Below are 24,524 nucleotides of genomic sequence, written 5' to 3' on the forward strand. Positions count from 1 at the left end.
AGCAGAGCCCAAAATGGGTTACAAAATCGTGGGATAAAAATGATAGAAAAGAATTGCCCTCACTGTCCAGAAAATCACACCACATCTCCAGTATTGCCTTTTTTATGCTTAATTTAGTGTGGTATCAAGTACCGAAAATAGCCGACCTCCAGCGTGAGCTTGGAGGTCTGCTATTTTCAATATTTCCACCAAAAGGCCCTTTTAGAAATGTCAGCCCCTGCCTCTCTAACATTCTCTGCACGTCCCTGATGGATGGTGATGATAGAGGGATTTATTTGTTGATATGTGTCATGTATGTGTGCAAAAGGCAGGCACACACGCTCACACACACACACACACACACACACACACACACACACACACACACACACACACACACACACACACACACACACACACACACACACAGCATCTGGTGTCATTGACTGGTAAGCAGTGGCCTGGCACCTGTCAGAGCTCCGTTGGTATAAGCAGTAATCAGCGGGCCAGCTGTGACGCTTTGCCCACGGAGGCTGCTGTGAGGCTTTCCGCCTCACAGGGCAATGTCACACATACATGCACACACACACACACACACACGCACACGCACACGCACACACACACACACACACACACACACACACACACGTGCACGCACACACACACACACACACACACACACACACACACACACACACACACACACACACACACGTGCACGCACGCACGCACACACACACATTCTTATGAAAGGGAGGAATTCACGAGAGCAGACATAAAATCTTATTATCCATCCTGAAACCGCCTGGCATTTCAGAATAATTGCATCTCATTCTAAACAAACACGGTGGCAATTAGCAGTTAATCTTAGCTATTAATTGTTTTACTGTAGGTCTTGACTTGGGGGCATTTGACAGGGTATTTCTTTGCTTTAGTTTTTATAGAATAGTAGCGAGAAACTGAAGAAGGTATGAAACACAAGTCGTGAGTTGTGAGCATGTAGATCGGCTATTTTCATAATTTCTGCCTCTAATATTTGACAATTTGGGCAATGTTTAATGTGCAGATACCCTCTATAAACTTAAACTTTATGTTGGTTTGTTTACTTTTCAGTGAGGAAATAATGTTTCACATTAAAGGGCCAGTTCACCTCTGGGACAACCAGATCTTATTTTATTGTCTTTTGGGACACGATTAACACAATCCTGAGTTATTTTTTGTGTTCAAACTGTGTTTTGAGATATTTTAGTATTTCAGCATGAATGATGATACATTTTGCATCATATGAGTCATCATGCTGCATCGTGTCCCAAACAACAATAAAATAAGATCTGGTTGTCCCAGAGGTGAACTGGCCCTTTAAGTTAATCATCTGGGGACCCCACAAAATAATTTGGGGAGTCCCCTGGGGGTCCCGACCCACAGGTTGAGAACCACTGCCCCCGATTGACACCCTTGTATGTTCTGTGCTTCCAGGTCTGTGTGACATCAACGAGGGGTCCGCCACGTCAGAGGACCACTGCAAGTCGCCCACCTCAGGTAACCTGTCCTGCAGAGATTTACATAGACAGAGACAGACATTTGAAATGTATGGGTACACAGTAAAATCCTGCTTGTTAATCTAACTTCCATTTTGATACATTTTGGATAACCTCAGAGCTACAAATTCACAAATTAACACTCATATACTTACTGTGTACATACATGTACACTGTATAACATATCTTGATTTAAGACAGACAGTATCAGCATATCTTTTTCAATTACATTTCATGTTGTTCTTAAAATGAGTGTTGGTTCGAAGAGGATCTATTATTAGTAGGCTTGTACTTCTTTTTCAGTATTTTATTGAAAGTATTGCTCTCCAAGGTGTAGGAAGAGTTGGATTGCAACTTTTCCATTTAAAGGCAAGTTCAGTAGACTGGAATGCAGTACATCTGATTCAATCTGTTTCATGATGGAATGTAGAGATGTTAGCAATGAACTCACTCAACCGCAGTCACTATGTTTATAAATTGATGCTTAGAGTGAGCGCTAAAACAGAAACAGCAGACTGGAAAGTGAATCGTTAATCCCGTATCAATGTTAATATGTTGTGGTCCTGGATATTATGCTAAAGGAATGTAATACTTTGTCACTCACACTCACACACACACATACACACGCACACGCGCGCGTGCGCACACACACACACACACACACACACACACACACACACACACACACACACACACACACACACACACACACACACACACACACACGCACACCCACCCTTATGGATTTGCATCCTTAAGATCATCAAACTGTATGTATCAAATGGACATTTATATATGACTATTCAAACTAAAGTAGAGTATTGGTTTTCCAGTGTCATTCTGTGATTTGCCAGGATGTGAATAAAGCTGTGCTCTAGGATTTCATCCTGAAGGCAAACTTGTACAGTGTTTTGTCACACGACCCTTTCGGATAAGCGTTTGCTCGCCTAAAGGCCGAGATGAAATTGTTAATCAATTGGACATTTATTGCTGCAGCTGCCTGTTGTGCTCCACTGGGTCACATTGTCTTTCGTCACTGTCGGGCAGAAACCTTGTATCTCCAAGTTTCAAATGTGTATGTTTTTTTGCAAAGTAAAGCACTGCTTCATCATACAAGGCCGTCGCACAAAAGCAGTGAAAACAGCTGATCTACAAGCACACAACGCCTCGCACCGCGAGGCGTTGTGTGCTTGTAGATCGGCTGTTTTCACTAGTTTAAATAATTTTAAAATGATAAATACAAAACAAAAGGTTTTGGACATACAAGGTTTCCACCCGACAACGACGATATTCTAGTATATTTCCTAGAAAAGTAGCTTTGTCTGAGGAAGCTCTCGCCAGGATATGTTCAAAATATCCATAGGCTTTCATAAAAGACCTGTTTGATTCTTGTCCTTCCACCTTAACTCACTTGACCAACTATGGTCTGATCGTCTGGCCCTTCCACTAACCCATAAGTGTTCTTTTTATTTTCAAAATTTTTATCCCACGATTTTATAAGTCATTTTTCACCCGGTGTCAATTATCTAATGTAATCCTGGGCGCTACACTCCCTCTGCCAACCTGAGGAGACAACGGACTGACCTCATGCTTCCTTCTATGCATGAGGAGTCCAAGTTGCTTCTTTACACCTGACAGGGGGGAGTTTCCCCGGTGGGAGGTAGCGCGTGGAAGGAACACGTTATTCCAACCAGTTCCTTTCCCCTCCATCAGGCGCCCCGGCTGGCCAGGGGGAGGCAGTATAGAGACCAGGATTACTGCATGTTTTTTGTGAGGGTACTGGTACCTAACCTTGGGGACACAGGGAGAACATGCAAACTCCACACAGAATCTTATTTAAAGTGCCTCAGTCAGAACCCCAGTGTTGCAGCACTGACTGAGGCACTTTAAATAAGTTTGTTCTTACTCTTACTCACTTACTTCTTATTACACGGCTTCGTTGGATGCTTGATTCTGATTCGTCAATCGCTGAATTCAGCTGTGTGTTCTTTCTTGATAATGACCGCTCCACTCTATACCAGACCGATGTCTAATCAAAGGCTGAGAGCACCTGCTACACTGCTTGAATTTATGCCTTATCCAACACGAAAGCTGTGTAAACAAACACATTTGCAACTAAACATTGCTCTGAAGAATGTTTTTGAAAACCTTTAAAGCGAGAAGTAGATGATGCAGTAACCGGAAATCAATTCTATTTGATCAACACTTCCTTGTTTTCCGTGGCGACCGTGTTGTGCCGGGGCGGACGGCCAGCGCAACACTTATGGAATACTTAGGTTCATTACCTTAAAACCCATTTAGAACGGGTACACAACGTGCTTCAACTATTAAAAAACAGTGCCGCGCTGCAAGCTTATAGATCTGCTATTTTTGAAAAATTGTGAAAATTAGAATTTTGACCCGATTCTATAAGTGTCTTTTGAGGGTGCATCTCTCCATTCCGACATGTCTCCTTTCCGACAGATACTAACCCTATCTCTTACCCTAACGCTAACATTAACCTCTATGGAAGTGTTGCCACTCCGACAATAAGAAGTCACTGTCGGAGTGGCGACATGTCGGAATGGAGAGAGCCCCCCGTCTTTTGAATCCTTCTAAGGTTTTTTGAAAAACCTGTTTCTATGTCAGCAATCTGGCCAGCCATCGTCAAAGAAAAGGTCCTTTTCACTTAACTGGAGCTCAGTTAGTCTGTTCTTGAGAGACTACTATGTCAGTGGTTCTCAAACCTTTTCATGTCAAGGACCCCCAAACTGATATTTATTTGGCCACGGACCCGCATCTCAAAATATCTAGTTCCAGGGACCCCCACTCGGTGCCACGCTGTGAGCTTGTAGATCTGCTATTTTTCAGTAGTTAAAGCATTCAATAATTCTAGGCCTAAATGGGTTAACAAGGAAATACTTTGTTTTGTTGTTACTTCTGGGTCAGTTTATGAATGTATTTATTAAGATGTATAATAAGCAGGATGCGTCGCTGCCTAATCATCCTGTCAGGATTTATTTCTTGATAATGACCGCCGACCTGTTCATTATCCCTTACTTAAACGAGTAGACAAAAATTCGATTACAATAAATTTACCCCCATTGATTCAAGATTGCTGCCCAACTAGGGCCCAAGGTGGAGGGGCCTGGAATTATTTTATACTTTAGCTAGTGAAAAATAGCAGATATACAAGCGTGCTGCGAGCTTGAAGATCTGTTATTTTTGAAAAGTCGTGAAAATGTGTGCAAATCTTTGAATATATGTATTTTTTTTAGCGAACATTTGTAACTCAAATTTTGCTTTTGGGGGGTCTCTGGAATTAAATATTTTGAGATGGGCGTCCATGGCCAAATAAATATCATTTTGAGGGTCCTTCACATGAAAAAGTTTGAGCACCACTGACACAGAAACATAGGTTTTTCAAAAAACCTTAGAAGGATTTGAAATATTCAAAGGCTTGCACATATTTTCACGATTTTTCAAAAATAGTTAAAGTACCCAGGGCCCAGAATTTGGTGCGACACCCTTGCCTCCAGACCTTGGTCTGCTGCTTTATTCATAGTAGAGAGGCAGTAGATGAGATTGCAGACCAGATCTCAGCGTGTGCCTCTCTCTCTCTCGCTTTAGGGGGCGATCACACTGAGACGCTGCGCCACGCCACGCCAAAAAAATAACGCCTTGTCAAAACGGGCAAAGCTGCGCGGTGCACCTGTGGAGCGGACCTACATGCGTAACCAGATGATCAAATAATGAATCAGCGGGGAAAAGAATATCAAGCAGACCAAGTGCAAACTACATTTTCCATCCTCTCCCCGAGTCCCCGTTGATAACAGTACCAACATCATAACAGGAAGGAGCATTTTGTGACTGCACTAAAAAAGGAGAGAACTCTCTGTAGCCGGGGATCTAGTCTCTCAAAATGGGAGAGGACCTGTGATGTTCTGCCGCACTTTTTATTTCTGTTTTATCTATTAGTTTGGTCATTAAGGTCCACAGAATGAGAGGCCTGCTCTGACGGAAACATCGCGAAAAAAAAGTTATGGCCATTTGTATATTCACTGTCCCATTGACTCCACTAGAAATATTAAAAAAAAAGAAAAAAATGAAAAATCTGCTTTAAGTAATCTGAGGGGTCAAACTAGGGGTTCTTCATGATACAAATGGCCATAACTTTTTTTTTCGCAATGTTTCTGGCAGAGCAGACCTCTCATTCTGTGGACCTTAATGACCAAACTAATAGATAAAACAGAAATAAAAAGTGCGGTAGAACATCACAGGTTCAACCCTATTCCATGAGCTTTTGGGCATGTGGATCCCCGACTACTGACAAAAAGTTTAGTTTTGGAGAGAGTATGGACTGGCCTCTGTGTTACAAATGTTCTCTTTAAAAATATATATATTCAAAGATTTGCTAAAGATTTCATGTTTTTTCAAAAATAGCAGATCTACAAGCTTGCAGCGGGCACTCGGTGCCGCGCTGTGAGCTTGTATATCTGCTTTTTTTCGATAGCTAAAGTATAAAATAATTCCGGGTGAATAAAGTCATGGAACCATCATGGTAAATCATGGTAGTCATCTTGCAATCTTGCAGTCTTGAAAAGGATATGTTTTCTAACAGCACATCTACTTTACTTCCCCACCCTCAAAAGTGTTGATGTCAAACACCAATCTACAGCAGTTCTACAATGGAGGTGGTAGAGGAGGTAAGATGTTGTAGAACTGTTGTAGAGAACCTTGTCTGTCTGTAGCGGCAAGAAATGGGCTAGAAAATGCACGCGCACAAACCACACTTTGACAAAGTTTAGGCGCACACACACTGCATGCTACATGTGTATGTAGCACGGGTGTCACTGTAAATGTGCCTGCGTGTGACGTTTGTCGTGAACTGCTGCAAGAGTTGCCCCGCCTTCACGTGAGTCACATGATTGGCTGTCTTGTCTACACTAGAGTCTGTTGTATACGACGTCACAAAGCTGAGAGATTTTCGGTCATTTGTCGAACCGCACTAGTGCTTGTCAACCTTCCTTCTTGGGTTGAGGAACTAGGTTGCTCTTAGCATACGGTCCCTTCACTTTTCTGGGTTTGATCCGGTCGGGAGCGGAAACCACTCTACGTCATGTTGTAGTCCTAGACGGACTACAATTTGGCCGTAACTATCAAACCGGAAACGGTTTTAACCCAAAATAATTCCCCTGCGCTCAAGGACATACTTTTAGGGCCTACCTAATAAACCCCTTGATGCGGCGTAGTTTTGCTTTTGGAAAATGTGTTTGGTATAAGCATCTTTTAGTCCAACTCCTAGCACCTGGCCTACACTAGGCTACTGGAGCATTTTAATAGGGAGGGAACCAAAACAAAGCAATGCCGCTTCTTCTGCTTGTGGTTTCCGCCTAGACCGGATCAAACTGCCCGTTGAAAACGATGCAACCTAACGCAAGGTTAGCCATTTAAGTCACTAGCAAATAAATATGAATACATTTGAATAACATATATGACTGAAGAGCGACTTGAAATAACCTGACAGTGCACTAGTGTTTGTCTACCTCTTCTCGTAGTTGAGGAACTAGGTTGCTCTAGGCATTTACAGGGAAACACACACCGGACGCGGAGGCGGCGCGGACGGCGGCGCGGAGGCGGCGCGTCAAAACTTACGGCCCTATTATTTTCAATGAACTAACCCACACCGGCGGTGCCAGACGCTCGCACCGATACAACACTGTTCTATTTTTCCAGCGTTGGCACTTCGGGCACGTCAATACTGCGACGCGACGCTGCGCAGCCGCCCGCGTCCGTTGTGTGTTCCCCTTAAGTCACTAGCAAATAAATATGAACACATTTGAATAACATTCGTAACTACAGGTTGACTTGAAATAACCTGACAGTGCCTTTGACTGTCTTTTCCACTGTCTACTTCCATCCTTTGCTCACTTCCTGCTTTCCTACTTCCTGTTTCCTTGTTTCTTATTTCCTGGTTCATGGTGCATGCTCCTCTGGCATGAGGGTTCCTCCTGAATGACGCGTCTCACACTCCTCTCTTCCAGGGCAGTGCGTATGCGGCCAGAGCTTTACCTCCTTTGTTCTGTCTGTCACGGCATGCCTCAGTGATTCACAGGGTTGTCTTTACGCAGTTTGTCTCTCCGTCTGTGTAAAGCTGTCTCCGCTTTCTCTGTAGTCAATGAAGCAGTTCCCCAGCCAATTACTTGTATTGCAAAGCTTCTTGTTTGTTTCTGTACTTTTATCTTCTTCATGCACAACCCTACTCAAGTGGTAGCTAGCTAGCTTTGCATGGCATCTTGTATTAGCTTAGACGTGTGTTTGTAAAGAGGGATGTTTTCTTTTTTCCAGCAAGGATGTCACGGAAATTAAGTTTGCCTACTGAGCTAAAGCCAGACTTGGGTAAGCCTTAACTTCGTGTTTACAAAAAAGAAAAAAAGATAAAAGAAATGTGTGAAATTGTTCTATTCACCCCAACTGGACTTCACCACATTACATCAGTCCAATTAGCCCTATTCACGACCCGCCCACTCAGCATCCCCCGAGTGCTGAAGTCCCGTTTTGAAGGGGAAAATCCTACTATAAGCCTATAGAGTTAGCACAGAAATCGCAAATGTAATGCAATTTCCGAATAGTAAAGTATAAAATACGGCTAGCATGATCAAGAACATAAGATAGTAAACGGCACAAAGCATTATAATGTACTTTACCGTTAGAAATAACGATTTGTTGGCTTTAAGTCCAGTATAGTTTCCCCTTCTAAATTGAAGTCAGCACCCGGGGGATACTGAGAAACGGAAGTAGGTGGGCGGGCCGTGAATAGGGCTAATAATGTCCAATATAAAGGTTGCTATGAACCTTAAAATTGTTGGAAATTTTGGAAAGTTCCACAATGAAATCAGATCTTACTTTAGCTCGACAGTGTAGAGCCTACCTGAAGACACCCTACAGGTTTAATGAGAAATGTTTTTCATTTAAAAATGTAACAAAATCTGACCTCAACCGAAAATCGAATCTATCTGTAATGAATTCAATGAAATATTTTCTGGTGTACTTTGAATTAGGGCATTAACGACTTGTGATTTTTGCAAGTCGACTCGACTCAGTAAAAAGTTGAGTTGAAGTCGACTTTATCGTTTGATGACGTCATCGCATCACACATGACCCCCCAATTATTTTGAGGGGTCCACAGATGATTAACTTAATGTGCAACATTGTTTTCTCACTCAACTGTAAACAAACCAACATAAAGTTTAAGTATATAGAGGGTATCTGCACATTTCTACTTTCTAATACCTCTAAAATGACAAATTAAACATTGTCAAAATTGTCAAATATAGGCTATAGAGGCAGAAATTGTGAAAATAGCACAATTGTGAAAATCACAACGCCTCACAATTGTGAGCATGTAGATCTGCTATTTTCACAATAGAACCATGTTATACCAAATGTAACGCCTCATATAGTGCTCGTCGGGGTGGGGGTCCCCAGTTAAAATATGATTATTCTGGGGGTCACGGCCTGAAAATGTTGAGCCACTGTAATATCATTCTGTCCTTGACAATAAGCAATCCTACCTTTTGAATGCTGTACAGACGCACACATGGAGCAAAAATAATGATAGTAAAAAATACAAAGGAATTTTCGACTTTCTCTGGTGGGAGTCAACTTGTTTTTATAGACGTTAATGCCCTACTTTGAATTGATCTCACAGACCTCCCTGCTTGTTGGGGTGTTCTCCTGTAGGTCGCTGGTGCCAAGCTAAACTGTCCTGCTTCATCTCACCACAAAGCCTTCCATGCCGTCTGCCTCTTACTCTCTCTCTCTCTCTCTTTCACATTTCTCTATCTCTTTCCCTCTGGGTTCTTTTAAAATGTGTGAAGAAAAAATAAATACGTAGACATGTAACAGATTTCTCTCCATTAGGTGTAGGGATGGGACGATAATCTCACAATATACTCACGATATATTTGTCACCGCTAGATCGAGAATCAGTTCGAGAACCGGAGCGCTCGTCGTGCGGCGCGGGGCAGAACAAGCGGTCGCTTTGATCCACAACGACAACGTAGCGTCGGCAGGAGTGATAGTGCCTCACCCCACGGAGGTTAGGGTTAGGCATAGTTTTACTGAGGTTGAGGTTAGGGTTAGGGTTAGAGTAAGGCATAGTAAGCTAATGGCTGAACAGAGCTGAGCTAGGCTAGTAGATAAACAAAGAAAGAGTGTTTGCGAAGTGACGTCAGCGACTACACAAGTGAATGGCTGTTGTCGCCATCTCATGGTGATTACGCAGAATTACACAGGTGCGCTGATAAGAGACTATCAAAGTGAATTGATCCAGGTGGCGGTAGGGTAGGGGTGTGTGGTGAACGACAAAACGAGTGCTCTTACCAAGATCTAACTGAGTTGCCCAATCTAACTGTAACATACCGTATACTCACAATAATCGTATCGTGGAGATTTTTTTTTATCTTAGAATTATCATCCATCGTGCAGTGGGATCAATCCACCTTTAATTTGCCAAGCTGCATATCCGGTACCACTTAAACCCTCCAAATATCTTTGCCCAAAAATATCCGATCTACAAACTCACAAGGCGTCGCAACGCGTTGTGAGCTTGTAGATCCGCTAATTTGTTTGCAGATAATATCGTAAATCGTTATCTTTTGGTCACAATAAGTGTGACACGAAATTTTCATATCGTCCCATCCCTATTTAGTTGAGAGAAGAGACATAAAGACCTCTCAGTTCTAATTATACTAAAATGCCTTCGTTTGTGCATTGAAGAAGCAAGAAACTTCAAAGGAAGGTTTTTTAGGGGTGAAATTAAGTGCCAAAAAGGTTCACAATTCTTTGTGTAGTTTTAGAATTAGGGGTTTGCTAAGTGCTGTTTATTCAATACAAATAGGACGGTTGTTTGGGTAAACTGTTGCAGTGCGTTTTAAACTCTGCACACTGTGTTATTGGCACTGCCACACAAGTGTACAACGGAAAGTTGTAAAATCAAAGTGACAAACATTTGTTTGCCAAGTCTTCCTGTCCATTTGCCAAATAACAATTAATATCACATGCACTCCATCTGTCCCTCAGATATATATATTTACCTTTACCTTGCAACTGGAACCTCAGATTCTTTGGGATTATTCTGTTTGTAAGGGGATAAACTCATCGCATCGCCATTTTCAGTACCATATTAATCCACACATGGTCATAAACACAATATGTCTTTTTCACAGTTGGTATCAAATAATTACATGTGTAGACTATTTGAAATTCTTTGTTGCTGCTCACTTGAGTGTACAGCAAATGTATACATTTATTGACCATTAACTCTAAACTTTCTCATGTTGTTTTTAGTTTATTTTCACAAAATATTATTTGAATTTGTGCCTTGAACTTTTGTCATTCGTCTGTGTACCGGTAATCACTGTTGTTTTTCCATGATTGTGTAAAAGTGTATGCTCTATTGTGTCTGTCCAGTGGTATAAAGTACATTTACTTAAGTACTGTACTTAAGTACAACATTGAGGTATTTGTAGGCTACTAGGCTACTTTGCTACTTTGTATTTCCAATTTCTAATACTTTTACTTCTACTCCTCTTGGATCCAAATATCTTACTTTTTAGTTTAGTTCTTTAGTTGAAAACTTGAGTCACTAGTTACTTCTAGTTATTTGTTAGTTATATGTTACAAAACATATATTAACCACTCCAGCCCTATATACATTTCTGCCATTTGAAAATAGCCAATCTACAAGCTCACTTGTAGATCTGCTATTTTCAAAATATTTTGTATCCACAAGTTTCCGCGGGAGTTTACTGGAGACTATCAGGACCAAACTTCCGGGTTTAACAGCAGACATACAAGCTCACGTCGCGTCGCAGATGCAACCCGTTGTGAGCTTGTAAATCGGCGGCGGAAGATCGATGCAGACGTTTGCGCAATGCACTATGGGGCGTAGGAAACTCGTGGATACATTTGCAAACTTGTGAAACAGGACATTCTGCATATTGAGTACCTTCTACTTTTGTTGCCAATACCTTTGTACCTTTACTCAAGTACATTTTGAATTCCAGACGTTTACTTGAAACAGAGTATTTCTACATTGCAGTATTGATACTTTCACTTAAGTAAAACATTTGAGTACTTTTTAGTCGGGGGCGTTAGGGAGATAACATGGACATTTCACGCTATATTAGTCTAAAAGTGCCACATTTTGCACAGATGTAGCCCAGGGCATGCTCTAATGATTTAGCTAGGGCGCCCGAGTCGGCGACCTTCGGGGTCGCCACAGCGGCCAAATCAAGTTGACTTTCTATACAGGAGGAAAATACCCAGATTTCTTTTTCTTTTTCTGGGTATTTAAGTAGGATGTGAGGGGTCTAACTAGGGGTTTCTCATGATGCTGAATCCATTGCAAGCATTTGTTTTGCACAAAAAACATTCCTTGGGCTATAAATGGCCCCAGAAAACGATGGTTTAGTGATGAAAAGTGATGAGTCATCACTTTTCACCGTTTTGTGGGTGTTTTCTGGGGCCATTTATAGCCCAAGGAATGTTTTTTGTGCAAAGCAAATGCTGTCGACCCCGAAGGTCGCCGACTCGGGCGCCCTAGCTAAATTATTAGAGCATGCCCTGGGCTACATCTGTGCAAAGTTTGGCGCTTTTAGACTAACGCCCCCGACTATTTCCCACCACTGCGTCTGTCCAGCGTTCTCGCTGCTTGCCCGGTGCTTTACTTCTCTCTTGTCTTGTCCGTGCTGTCCTCCTGTCCGTGTGTCCTCCGCGGGGCGCTAACCCACTAGACCACAGGGACAACTCCTTCAGCCGCTCGCGCTCCTCCAGCGTCACCAGCATCGACAAGGAGTCGCGGGAGGCCATCACCTCCTTCCACTTCTGCGACACATACGTCCGCAAGGGCGACGGCGCACCGACGCCCTGCCTGTACGTGGGCACCTCCCTCGGCACCGTGCTGGCCGTGGCCATCACGTTGCCCCCCGCTGGGGAACAGAGGCAACTGCAGCCCGTCATCGCCTCGCCCAGTGGTACGTTGGTGGGGGGAGGGGGGGGGGGGGGGGGGGGGGGGGGTGGAATTATGGGAGGGAACAGGCACATGCACACATAGACATCAAAGAGGGCTTGAGCCCCTGCCCTTTTATGCATCTGTAAAAAAGTGCCCTCTCCAGACCATGAATGCAGTTTTTACTATGGGGAAAGAAATGTAAATGCCCTTCTTTCCATGCCATACCTGAAGGCAGCATTCAAGAGAATTGCCTTGTCCAAACTCTCCTGAACTTTAATGCAACATCTTATGTTGAAAGAATTGCCCTCTCTGTGTAGAAATCCATGTTGTTACGCCACATCTCCAGTATTCACTTGATTAAGCTTAGTTCAGTGTGGTATCAATTATCGAAAATATGTTCGATGTTTTCACCAAAAATGCCCTTTTAGGAATTTCAGCCCCTGCCTCTCTGACATTCTCTGCACGTCCCTGGGAGGGAAGGTGAAGAGAGTTCAGTAAATCCGCAGTCATTTTGACGTGTAAACACAGGTGTTACTGTGTGCGAACAGAACTGCATTTACCTGTTAAAATGGTCTCTGTTAAACAGGTCCATTGAACATAGATCTTGGCTGGGTGTATAAAATGGAGAGGATTGTAAGAGGGTGGGGTAGAGGGGCTGCTTGGCAACCGGAAGGTTATCAGTTAGAATAATTCGAATACTAAAAATCGCTATTGGTGAATGCCCTAGTGCAGGGGTTTTCAAAGTGTGTGACGGGGCACCCAGTCCAGGGGTGCCACGAGATCATTTGATAATATTTGAAATTTTGGACACTTGAAAAAATATCATTTAGTATAATTTTAAACTTGTACAAAGTTATTTTCAGGCAGTTCTTACCAAAATGGCTGTTATCTCAACGTTTTCCTCGCAACATAATCACTAAAATATCGTCACTGTCGGGCAGAAACCTCGTATCTCCAAGTTTCAAATGTGTACGTCTTTTGGTAAAGCCCTGCTTCATCATACAAGACTGTCGCACAAAACTAGTGAAAACAGCTGACCTACAAGCACACAACGCCTCGCGATCACACGGGCGTTGTGTGCTTGTAGATCTGCTGTTTTCACTAGTTTAGTACATTTTATAGATGATAAATACAAAACGAACGGTTTTGGACATACAAGGTTTCCACCCGACAACGACGATATGCTATAAATATAAGGTGCTGGGAGTGAAAATTATAATGTAGGGGTGCCTCGGATTAAAACAAATATTTATGGAGTGCCCTGAGACAAAAAAAATTGGGAACCCCTGGTCTAGTGCATGGCTGCATCAACGTATTAGGGTGCGTACAGCATACAGGAAGACATACGGGGGACACTGATGCAATCTCTCGAGTGGAAAGGTTTACGAGTGTTCCTTTTGTTTATCACCCGACACCAACAGGCATGTTGGTGCGGCTCAAGGGCAGCATCATGCGGATGTCCTTCCTGGACTCCTCGGGGTCCGTCCTGCCCCCCGCCTCCGAGCCCTGGTACGAGCCCAACGTCACGGCCGACGGCGAGGAGCGCGTCCGCAAGCGGCGCCCCGTCTCCGTGTCGCCGACCACCTCCCAGGACCTGAGCGAGAGCCTGTACGCCGTGGTGTGCTCGGAGAAGCAGGCCGAGGTCCTGGCGCTGCCCTCCCAGAGCTGCGCCCACAAGCACAACATCACGGAGAACTCCTTCGTCCTGCGGGCCGACGTGGTGACGATGGAGCGAGGCGTCTGTCTGGCGTGTTTCTGCGCCAACGGCCACATCATGACTCTCAGGTTAGTGTTGATTCCATACCTAACCTGAATCCTTCTTCTTCTTCTTTCGTGTATCATCATCCTTGATGATTGGTTGACAACATTTTATTTCACAAGATTTCTTGTTACTGTCGTCTTCTCCCCTTGCTGAAGTCGGCTTAGGCAGGGTTTGAACCACTCACCTTCCGTATGAAGGGCATATGCACTAACCACTACACTAACGTCGCGCCCCAACCTGAATCCAAAATAGTGGAAATAGCAGATCTACAAGCTCACAAGTTCTTTTTAAAGTATATAAGTTGTCAAATATGTAATCAATTTCTTTGTATATTTATATTTATACTGTGATGTCACACCAACACAATCCCTTTTATGCCCATATATGGAGTTTTCTGATGTCATCAATATTAAGCCCATATCTAACATATGGGAATGCCCATATATGGAGGCCACATCGGCCACATACCACACTAAGACAATCCATATATAGCCAAGACAGATGGTCAAGACAGCCCATAATCATTATGTGTCATATCTGCCATGTGCAACTTCAAAGCCTAAAAATCTAAAGGAAATGTAATTGTCAACGACAATAAACAGTTAAATCATTAATCGCAATGATTTGAGTGACAATTAATCGTCATTTAAAATGTCATAATCGTGACAGCCCTATTTCTTCACTGATGAAAACGAAATAAAAAACAATCAAAAACTAAGCTATGATGACTAAAACTAAGACTAAATATATTGACAATTTCGTCAACAAATGAAAACTATAACATTGTAAGGGATTAGTGGAGAAGAGATCCAGTAGAATGAAAGGACAACTCTACAAGTTTATGTTTGGTTGCGCTCGGGTGTTGCACTCCGAAAATAGCTGATCTACAAGCTCACAACGTGTCGCGCTGTGAGCTTGTAGATCGGCTATTTTCAGCATGCAATTAAGTGTAAAGTCAGCCATTACGTCGCCATCAAGGCTCACCAAAATACATTTTAGTCGACTAAATCAATTGTAGATTTAGTCGACTAAACTAAGAGTAAATCATTTCAGATAACTTAAATATGACTAAAACTAAAACTAAAGTGCTCTCAGGTTGGCCAGATGGCCGCCTGATTGCCCGCTGACGCTACTATGTTTTCCTACCAGATCTGAGCAGAGGCCACGGCCAACGCGGAAGTGCCTCTCTTGCCGTTTTGGCCGATAAAGTATAGTTATTGACCGCGACGGAGGCGCGCCGTCTCACAACGTTCAGCACGGCAACTCGCTCGCTTTGGCTCGCTCTGTGGTGCCTTTCGTAGCGCAAGGTCGCTTGGGCCGACTCAGCGCAGTGTTGTTTTTTACAGCAAATTTTGATTTAGTTTTAGTCATAGTCTTTTGAATAAAATGTCATGTTTTTGTCATAATTTAGTCACCTGAAAAGTATTAGTTTTAGTCTAATTTTAGTCGACTAAACATCATAAGATTTTAGGTGACTGAATCTTCAGTTTCTTTAGTCAACTGAAATGTATTTTGGCAGGCCTTGATGGCATCATAATGACTGATTTTACACTTGATTGCGTGTTGAAAATAGCAGATCTACAAGCTCACAGCGTGTCGCGTCGCGTTGTGAGCTTGTAGATCTGCTATTTTCAGCACGCAACACCTGAGAGCAACCAAACATAAAATGACTCTCTTCAGCACTAGTTCCTCCCTAACGTTTTAGTCTAGTTTTTATTTTGTTGACAAAATTGTCAATATATTTAGTCTTAGATTTAGTCATCACAGCTTAGTTTTTATTTAGTTTTTATTTAGTTTTCGTCAGTGAAAAAAACGCAGTCGACAAACATTTTTCGTCATAGTTTTAGTCGCCAAAATCAACACTGACTCAGCGCCGCGTGAGTTGCGACCTGATAGGGACAGAATTGTAAATAATGTTTAGGCGAGAGTGTTTGGCTACTGCGCGTCCTTGCACAAGCTCTTCCCCTTCCTCTACTCAGATCCGGTAGGAATGGCACACGCGATCAAAATGAGGCGTTCACATTATCCTGTCGTATGCTGCTCTGTTTGGCCTAACTGTCATGAGTGCATGCGTGCATGTGGGTGCACGTGCAATGTTTTAACAGGGATCCTGTAAAACACACTCATTCAGATTCAGATTCAGATTACTTTATTAACCATTGTGTAATACACATAGGAATTTGCTTTGGCATACTACATTTTTGCATTCAAATCATTTTTTCACATATAACATAAAAACAACAAACAGACAAACACCAAACAACACCGACAGAACGCAACACGTAGTCACCACAGCAGCCATGGGCGGCGCTATCTACCGCTGACTCAGACAAAGTTATCAGTGTCTGATATACTCAACTCTGTTCTTCAAGGTTAAACAAACCAAATATTGCGGGAAATGAAACAGAACAGGAAAATCCATCACAAAATAATTCCCCAGATTGGCTTAAGCCAATATTAGCGAGGCGCCAGGTGGCAATTCTGAGACGCTGGCAGAGACAGATGAACGCATGCCGCTGTTGTGACAGGAAGAGGATTATTAGAGTATTTCATCAATTAGAGCTCTCCTTTTGTCCTGGCATTTTGGCAAAGTCAGACAAACATGAGCACGCACACACACACACACACACACACACACACACACACACGCACGCACGCACGCACGCACGCGCGCACTCACGCACGCACGCACGCACACACACACACACGCACGGCAGGTTGATATGGATGCTCTTTAGAGATGGATACATGAGAGGAGGTGGATTGCATTATTCTACCCTTCAGTCTCATTCGTCTTCCCACTCTGGAGGAGAGACAAGGGCAGAGTGCAGTCTCCCATCTGGGTCTCTGGTTTGACAAGGACACTGGACAGGTGTCCTCCTGTCTCTATCCCTGACCGTGTGTGTGTGTGTCTGTGTGTGTGTGTGTGTGTGTGTGTGTGTGTGTGTGTGTGTGTGTGTGTGTGTGTGTGTGTGTGTGTGTGTGTGTGTGTGTGTGTGTGTGTGTGTGTGTGTGTGTGTGTGTGTGTGTGTGTGTGTGTGTGTGTGTGTGTGTGTGTGCATACGTGCGTGCGTGCGTGCATGCGTGCGTGCGTGCGTGCGCACAAGTGCATTCCTGCACACGTGCGTGTGTGCTTGTATAACCATAGTTATGTTTTTTTTCTTTATTTCTCCAACTATAGCTACATTTTAGTTGCATTTTGATTGAGAGGTCATCAACACAAACTCAGTGTTCCTTGTATCCCATAGACTTTTTTCATATCGCGTCATATAAGAACCGTGTTCCAAACATAAACCAATGGTCTCAGCGGTTTGACTCATATGGATATGAAGAATCAACTGATGGTGAGAAAACACTAATGTTACTGTCGCCCAATTAGTTAAATTTTAAACAGACTGTATCAAATATGAGTGACTGACTATCATAAACCATACAGAGCCACCTCCCCAACAATATCGCAAAGGCCGTGTGTTTATTTTTGGACCACAATGCTTACATGAGATGATTTTAAGATGACTCAATGTTATTCTCCATAGAGAAATGTCTTCCGCGAACCGGGGGATGAGCTAGTCACGTCATGACTTCGTTACTCTATTTAAAAGAAGATATGAAATATTGTCACAACACAAACCTGCATAAACATGTGAAACATTGTGTGTCCCTTGGGTCCAGTTTGCCGGGGCTCAGACCGCTCATGGACGTGAACTACCTGCCGCTGACGGACATGAGGATAGCCAGGACCTTCTGCTTCTCCAACATGGGCCAGGCCATGTACCTCACCTCCCCCACAGAGATCCAGAGGATCACCTACAGCCAGGAGACCTGTGAGAACCTGCAGGTTGGTTTCTGAACCACAGGAAATTATATATATATATATATATATATATATATATATATATATATATATATATATATATATGTATTAGTTTTTATTCTTATTTTAGTTTTTTAGTTTTTTTTTTAATGTATTCAATTAAAGGACAACTCCGCCCTAAATCACTTCTAGGCTCATTTTCCTACTTATATTGATCCAAAATGACTGTCCATGGGGTCTATTAGGCAGAAACACCCCTGTTGTCCAGTTTCCCCAGCAGAACCCAGCAGCTCTCATAGCATAGAGTGGAGCCTACAGTTTACAGTTTACAGTTTAGGCATTTAGCAGACACTTTTAATCCAAAGCGACTTACAATAAGCAGATAATACAGTACTATAATAACAAGATAACATGTCAGAACATCAACAACAATATAACCAGTAAGACTCCCTAATAGGGAGATAAGCGACCGTCAGGTCGCAGCGTGATTTTAGGGCAAAATGTGTAGGAGTAGTGTCCAAAAATGTGTTTGAAGAAATTGGCCTGTTGGTGGCGCTATATGGGACAGATCCATATTCATGAGATGAGTGTAGACACACTGTGTACCGATTTGCGGGATTTTAGGGCAAAATCTGTAGGAGCAGTGTCCAAAAATGTAGAGGGTCATGTGTGAATTGATGGGTGGAGGTTGTGATTTGGCAGGCAAGGAGTATGTGTGCAAAATTGATTATTAAATAATACAAATAATAACGTGCGCGGCGCTGCGCTGCACTAGACGTCTGACACAGTGACTCGATCGCTGCACACTCATTCTGCAAGTTTCTGCACCTGGAAAATAGCAGATCTACAAGCTCACAACGCGTCGCGGATGCGAGGTGTTGTGAACTTGTAGATCAGCCACTTTTGTCACGGAACACGCCACGATGAAGAAGTATAAAAGCCAGGATTTACTTGAGTGATGTGATGTGTGTTGAACGGACGGACGAACGGACGGACGGACGAACGGACGGACGGACGGACGGACGGACGGACGGACGGACGGACGGACGGACGAGGCTGGCACAGTGCACTGCGACTGCACACAACAGCGCCGAAAAATAAACATCCAATGCAAGGGACAGTAGTGGGAACACAAGCTAGGAGCTCCATTCAGCGGCACGCCACTTCCAATCAAACCACAACAACGCGTTTACCTCAGCGTGGGACTTTTCTCCATGCTCAGAGTTTTGTCTCCGTGGCTGCAGCATTAGCGTGAGCAGCACACACACACACACACACACACACACACACACACACACACACACACACACACACACACACACACACACACACACACACACACACAGTGCTGCCACACATACAGGCAGCTGCGTGCATCATCAGAGAGAGTGCATGATGCATGTCATAGGTAGGCAGGGGCTATATCAACAATATGTCCAACCCGAATCGACATCCGACAATTAATTATGAAAATGCGTCCGTTCCGAGGGGTTCCCACGGGTTTTCAGTCGGGTATCCCAGCTCTAATAGGAATGGCCCTGGATGGGGAGTGTCTGATAAAATGAATATCAAATATCTACATATTGAATCATGCAAAAATAAAAACTGTCCAGGGTGTTCACAAAAGCCTGAATAGACGATAAAATGACCAAAAGTTTTTTTTTAAGTAAATGTGTGAGTACTTGTGTTTCCAGGAGATGCTGGGGGAGCTGTTCACGCCTGTGGAGACACCGGAGGCTCCCAACAGAGGCTTCTTCAAGGGTTTCTTTGGAGGAGGAGTCACGTCACTGGACAGGGAGGAGCTATGTCAGTCCAACACACAGGCATATTCACTCACATCACTTTTTTTCTATTGATTACTCACCTTTGATTTGATTACAATACATTTACCCCCATTGATTCCGGATGGGGACCCAAATTTACTACAATCACTACGTGAATTTCTGAACACACACAACTTACTTCAGCCTCAACAATCTGGTTTCAGACCAGGTCATAGCACGGTGACAGCTACAACACTGGTCACAAACAATATTCTAGACGGTCTGGATAAACACAAACACTGTGCAGCCATTTTTATTGATCTCTCTAAAGCTTTTGACACCGTGGACCATCTTATCTTAATACAGAGGCTATCCTCCTATGGCTTGGATGACCCTTCTGTCAGATGGTTTTCAAACTATTTAACAGGGAGAACACAGTCCGTTGTTGCGGATGGCTTAAAATCCAGTTCTCTCGTAATAAGTAAAGGTGTTCCGCAGGGTTCAATTTTAGGCCCCCTTTTATTCACTCTTTACATGAATAACATTGCGCGTCCCTCCTTGCACTGTGATGTCCATTTTTATGCGGACGTCACAATTCTGTACAGTATTGGACCGACTATTGAAGTGGCCACTGCAAACCTGCAGACTGCCTTCAATAGGTTCCAACTGGCTCTATTTAGGCTTAAATTAGTTCTAAATTCAAACAAAACTAAATGTATGTTATTTACCAGATCTGCTAACGTAAATGCCTCTATAGGTATATTCACGCTTAAAGGCGAACAAATCGAACTAGTGACATCTTACAAATATCTGGGTATTTGGCTAGATGAGAAGCTTTCATTTAAGATCCATGTAGAGCACTTAAACAAAAAATTAAGAGGACAAATTGGGTTTCTCTACAGGAATAGGTCTTGTTTTTCTCTGGTTAATAGAAAGACTATTGTTCAGTCTGTCATAATGTCTGTGTTTGATTATGGTGATGTGCTGTACATGCACGCCTCACTTTCCACACTGAAGCCTCTTGACGCTGTCTACCACAGTGCCCTGCGGTTTATCACTGGCGATGGTTATCTTACCCATCATTGTTTGTTATATGAAAAAGTGGGTTGGTCATCTCTCACAGTTCGAAGAGAGAAACACTGTATTTTATATATTTACAAGGCCTTGTGCGGTAAGCTACCTGTGTACCTATCCTCGCTCTTAGAGCCAAAAGTCACAGGTCAATCAACTCGTTCACAGGCACATATTCGATTTACCTGCCCCCCTATGAACAGTGAGAAAGGAAAGACTGCCTTCATGTTTTATGCTCCACATAAATGGGACAAACTTCAGGATTCGCTGAAATTGGTTCGGCTGGCCTCAATAGAGACATTCAAAGTGCTTCTGGAAGGCACACTACACAGTGTCTGTTCTTGCTTCACTTAATATATATATATTTTGTTTTTTGCATTTGTAACAGTGTACCATGATTTGATTGTCTATTGTATTATCATTGCTTGTATTGTGTCATATGCTGTGATCAGGGTGTCCTCGAAAAAGAGAGCTTGCTCTCAATGGGCTCCCCTGAATAAATAAAGTATAAAGAAAGAAAGAAGAAAGATTTTTTGTATTAGGAATGCGACAAAAAACTAAACAAACATTGAACTCAAGTCCCCATGAGGTGAGAGGGAAAAAAAAGTTGTTTTGAGCGTGAACTACTCCTTTAACTATTTTACTGCCAGATGTAGGCTAAGCTAAAACATTGTATGCCTTGCCCTTGCCAGCAAATCGGGGTGTTTTCACGTACCTTTTAAAATTCATAGAATATTATCCATCCATTATTTCCATCCGCGATGGGTTAAAAAAAATAATAATAATTGACGGCCCCCCACCCTGACGAGCACTAAGAGTTGAGGCATTACATTTTGCATAACATGGTTCTGGCGTTGTGAGCATGTAGATCTGCTATTTTCACGATCTGCCTCTAATATTTGACAAGTTGGCCAATGTTTAATTTGTCATTTTAGAGGTATTAAAAAGTCCTCAAATTGTCACTTTAGAAATGTTCAGATACCCTCTATACACTTTAAACCTTTATGGTGGTTTGTTTACAGTTGAGTGAGAAAACAATGTTGCACATTAAGTTGGTCATCTGGGGACCCCCCAAAATAAATTTGTCCCGACCCACAGGTTGAGAACCACTGGTGTAGACCGTGTGTAAAATTACGAACGTGTTCATTATAAGCGTCAAGAGTTAAATGAACACTGTGGATTTTTATGGTGCAGTGAGGTCCAAATGCTGTCTTCTCTTACATGTTCTGCTAGAGGTGTAACGATAACCGCATGCAAAATCACTGTGTTTACTTATTTATATCCATAATAATACATTATTTCCCTAAAACCTGCACTCTCCACACGTTTCACAGATTTTTTTGCTAGATTTTTACTGTATCGATTTCAAATCATTGAATCGTATCGTATCGTATGGCCACGAATGAACCAATATCGTCCATGTATCGTATTGTCAACCATGTATCGTGATGCGTATCGTATCGTTACACCCCTATATATATTGTACTGTTCATCTCTTCCGATCTCTCTATTCCTTCCATAATTCCTTCCTTGCTTCAACCAGTCGGTGAGACGGCTGCCGGCAAGGCGTCCAGGAGTCTAGCCCAGCACATTCCAGGCCCACAGGGCCTAGAGGGCATGAAAGGGGCAGCCTCTGGCGTGGTGGGGGACCTGGCGCGCGCCCGGATAGCGCTGGACGAGCGAGGCCAGAAGCTGGGCGAGCTGGAGGAGAGAACGGCCGCCATGATGTCCAGCGCAGACAACTTCTCCAAACACGCCCACGATGTAAGGAGACTGTCTGTTTTCCTCCATCCTTAAACTTCTTTGCCTTGTTTTACTATTTTGAAAAAATATTTTAAATTGTTCAAATAGTTGGCTATTTGAAGTATTTTAAAATGTTTTTAAAAATAGTAAAAAAAGGCAAAGAAGTTTAGGGATAAGTGTGGGATTCTCTGAGCGACGTGAGCTTGTATGTCTGCTGTTAACCGGAAGTGTCCCACAGATAATGCTACATTAAATTCTCGTGGAAACAGGTGGATATATGCAATGATGTGCAATTGTTACATTTAGCCACCAGGGGGCAGTATATCCATGTCCTGTATTGAGCCCTGTACTAGATAATTACAGTAATTGATGCCCTGATAGTTTCTATTGGAGTACGGCATCTATAAAGCACTTTGTATATTAATTTTGAAAGGCGCTATATAAATATAGATTATTATAATCTAACTAATTATTATTATTATTATTATTAAAAGAGGTTTAACCCATGTGTATCATTATTTTATGCTTTAACTATTGAAAAATAGCAGATCTACAAGCTCACAGTGAGTGCCGCGCGCTTGTAGATCTGCTATTTTTGAAAAATCGTGAAAATTTGAATTTTGACCCGATTCTATAAGTGTCTTTTGAATCCTTCTAAGATTTTTTGAAAAACCTATGTTTCTATGTCAGCAATCTGGCCAGCCATCGTCAAAGAAAAGGTCCTTTTCACTTAACTGGAGCTCAGTTAGTCTGTTCTTGAGAGACTACTATGTCAGTGGTTCTCATACTTTTTCATGTGAAGGACGCCCAAACTGATATGTATTTGGCCACGGACCCGCATCTAAAAAATATTTAGTTCCAGGGACCACCCAGAAGCAAAATTTGAGTTACAAACGTTCGCTTTGAAAATACATATATTCAAAGATTTGCACACATTTTCACGACTTTTTCGAAGAGTGCCGCACTGTGAGCTTGCATATCTGCTATTTTTCACTGGTTAAAGCATTCAATAATTCTAGGCCTATAGCCTTCAGGAAATTGACATTATTATAATTACAGAAAGTGCAGCCTAGTACTGAGAAGTTCCTCTGCAACACTCTGCTCTGTGCCACCAGATGATGCTGAAGTGCAAGGACAAAAAGTGGTACCAGTTCTGATCCGAGAGGAGGAGGAGGAGGGGGGGCGGCGGGGGGTGGAGCTCCGTGGTCGCGAAGGTCGCCTTCACCACCGCCTCGTTTTGGACTTGACGAAGGGCTCCCCCTCCTTCTCTCTCGGTCTCATCTCGTCGCCCCGTCCCGCAGACGCCTCCTTCATCGGGACGACACGCTGGGATTCTCTTTACTAGCACAATGTTGAATTCTGTTCCTTACCTCAGTCTCCGGGTGGAACTGAGGAGCGGACCTTTGGACAGAACAGACAACCTCTTGAGGGAGCAAACGAACAGTGTCCTATTCTTTGTTTTTTTATGTTCTCGTCTGAACTGTTGGTTTTGTCCGCTCGGGCCTCCTCGGCTCTGACGCTAGCCGGTTGGCCCGCGGAGCGGCCGAGAGCTTGTCCATTTTCATTCGCCGATAGCGGTCTTTTTTGCTGTTGCCTCTGCTCCGCAAATCGCAGCGGTGGCACGAGGTATTCAAACAGACGAACACAAGCTGGAGAAAAAAAAAAAAGAAAAAGAGAAACGAATGATTCAGAAGCGAGGACTAACAAACAAAAAAAATATGTTAAAATGTAAAAAGGAGGAAAAAATATCTATATACATAACTATATATACATACATAAATCTATATAAATGAGCAACACTGTATCCACTTCCTACCTAAGTACAAAAGAAATGGGACTGCTCCAAAAAAGGAGACTC

General features: G+C 42.9%; 1 protein-coding gene across 1 annotated transcript in view; it reads left to right on the top strand.

Annotated features, from left to right (window-relative positions):
* Positions 1–23,823, top strand: part of stxbp5a (syntaxin binding protein 5a (tomosyn)) — a gene marked incomplete at both ends in the record, with an annotated part of 313,757 nt that extends 289,934 nt beyond the window's left edge. The window contains 9 exon segments of the mRNA XM_080744493.1: positions 1,456–1,518; positions 6,149–6,202; positions 7,845–7,895; positions 12,296–12,535; positions 13,935–14,298; positions 17,948–18,113; positions 19,784–19,895; positions 22,467–22,687; positions 23,782–23,823. Coding sequence (XP_080600619.1) covers positions 1,456–1,518; positions 6,149–6,202; positions 7,845–7,895; positions 12,296–12,535; positions 13,935–14,298; positions 17,948–18,113; positions 19,784–19,895; positions 22,467–22,687; positions 23,782–23,823 — 1,313 coding nt within the window.
* Positions 23,824–24,524: the final 701 nt, after the last annotated feature.

This window comes from Nannobrachium achirus, assembly GCF_963921795.1.
Source record: "Nannobrachium achirus genome assembly, chromosome: 16".
Classification (NCBI taxonomy): Eukaryota; Metazoa; Chordata; class Actinopteri; order Myctophiformes; family Myctophidae; genus Nannobrachium; species Nannobrachium achirus.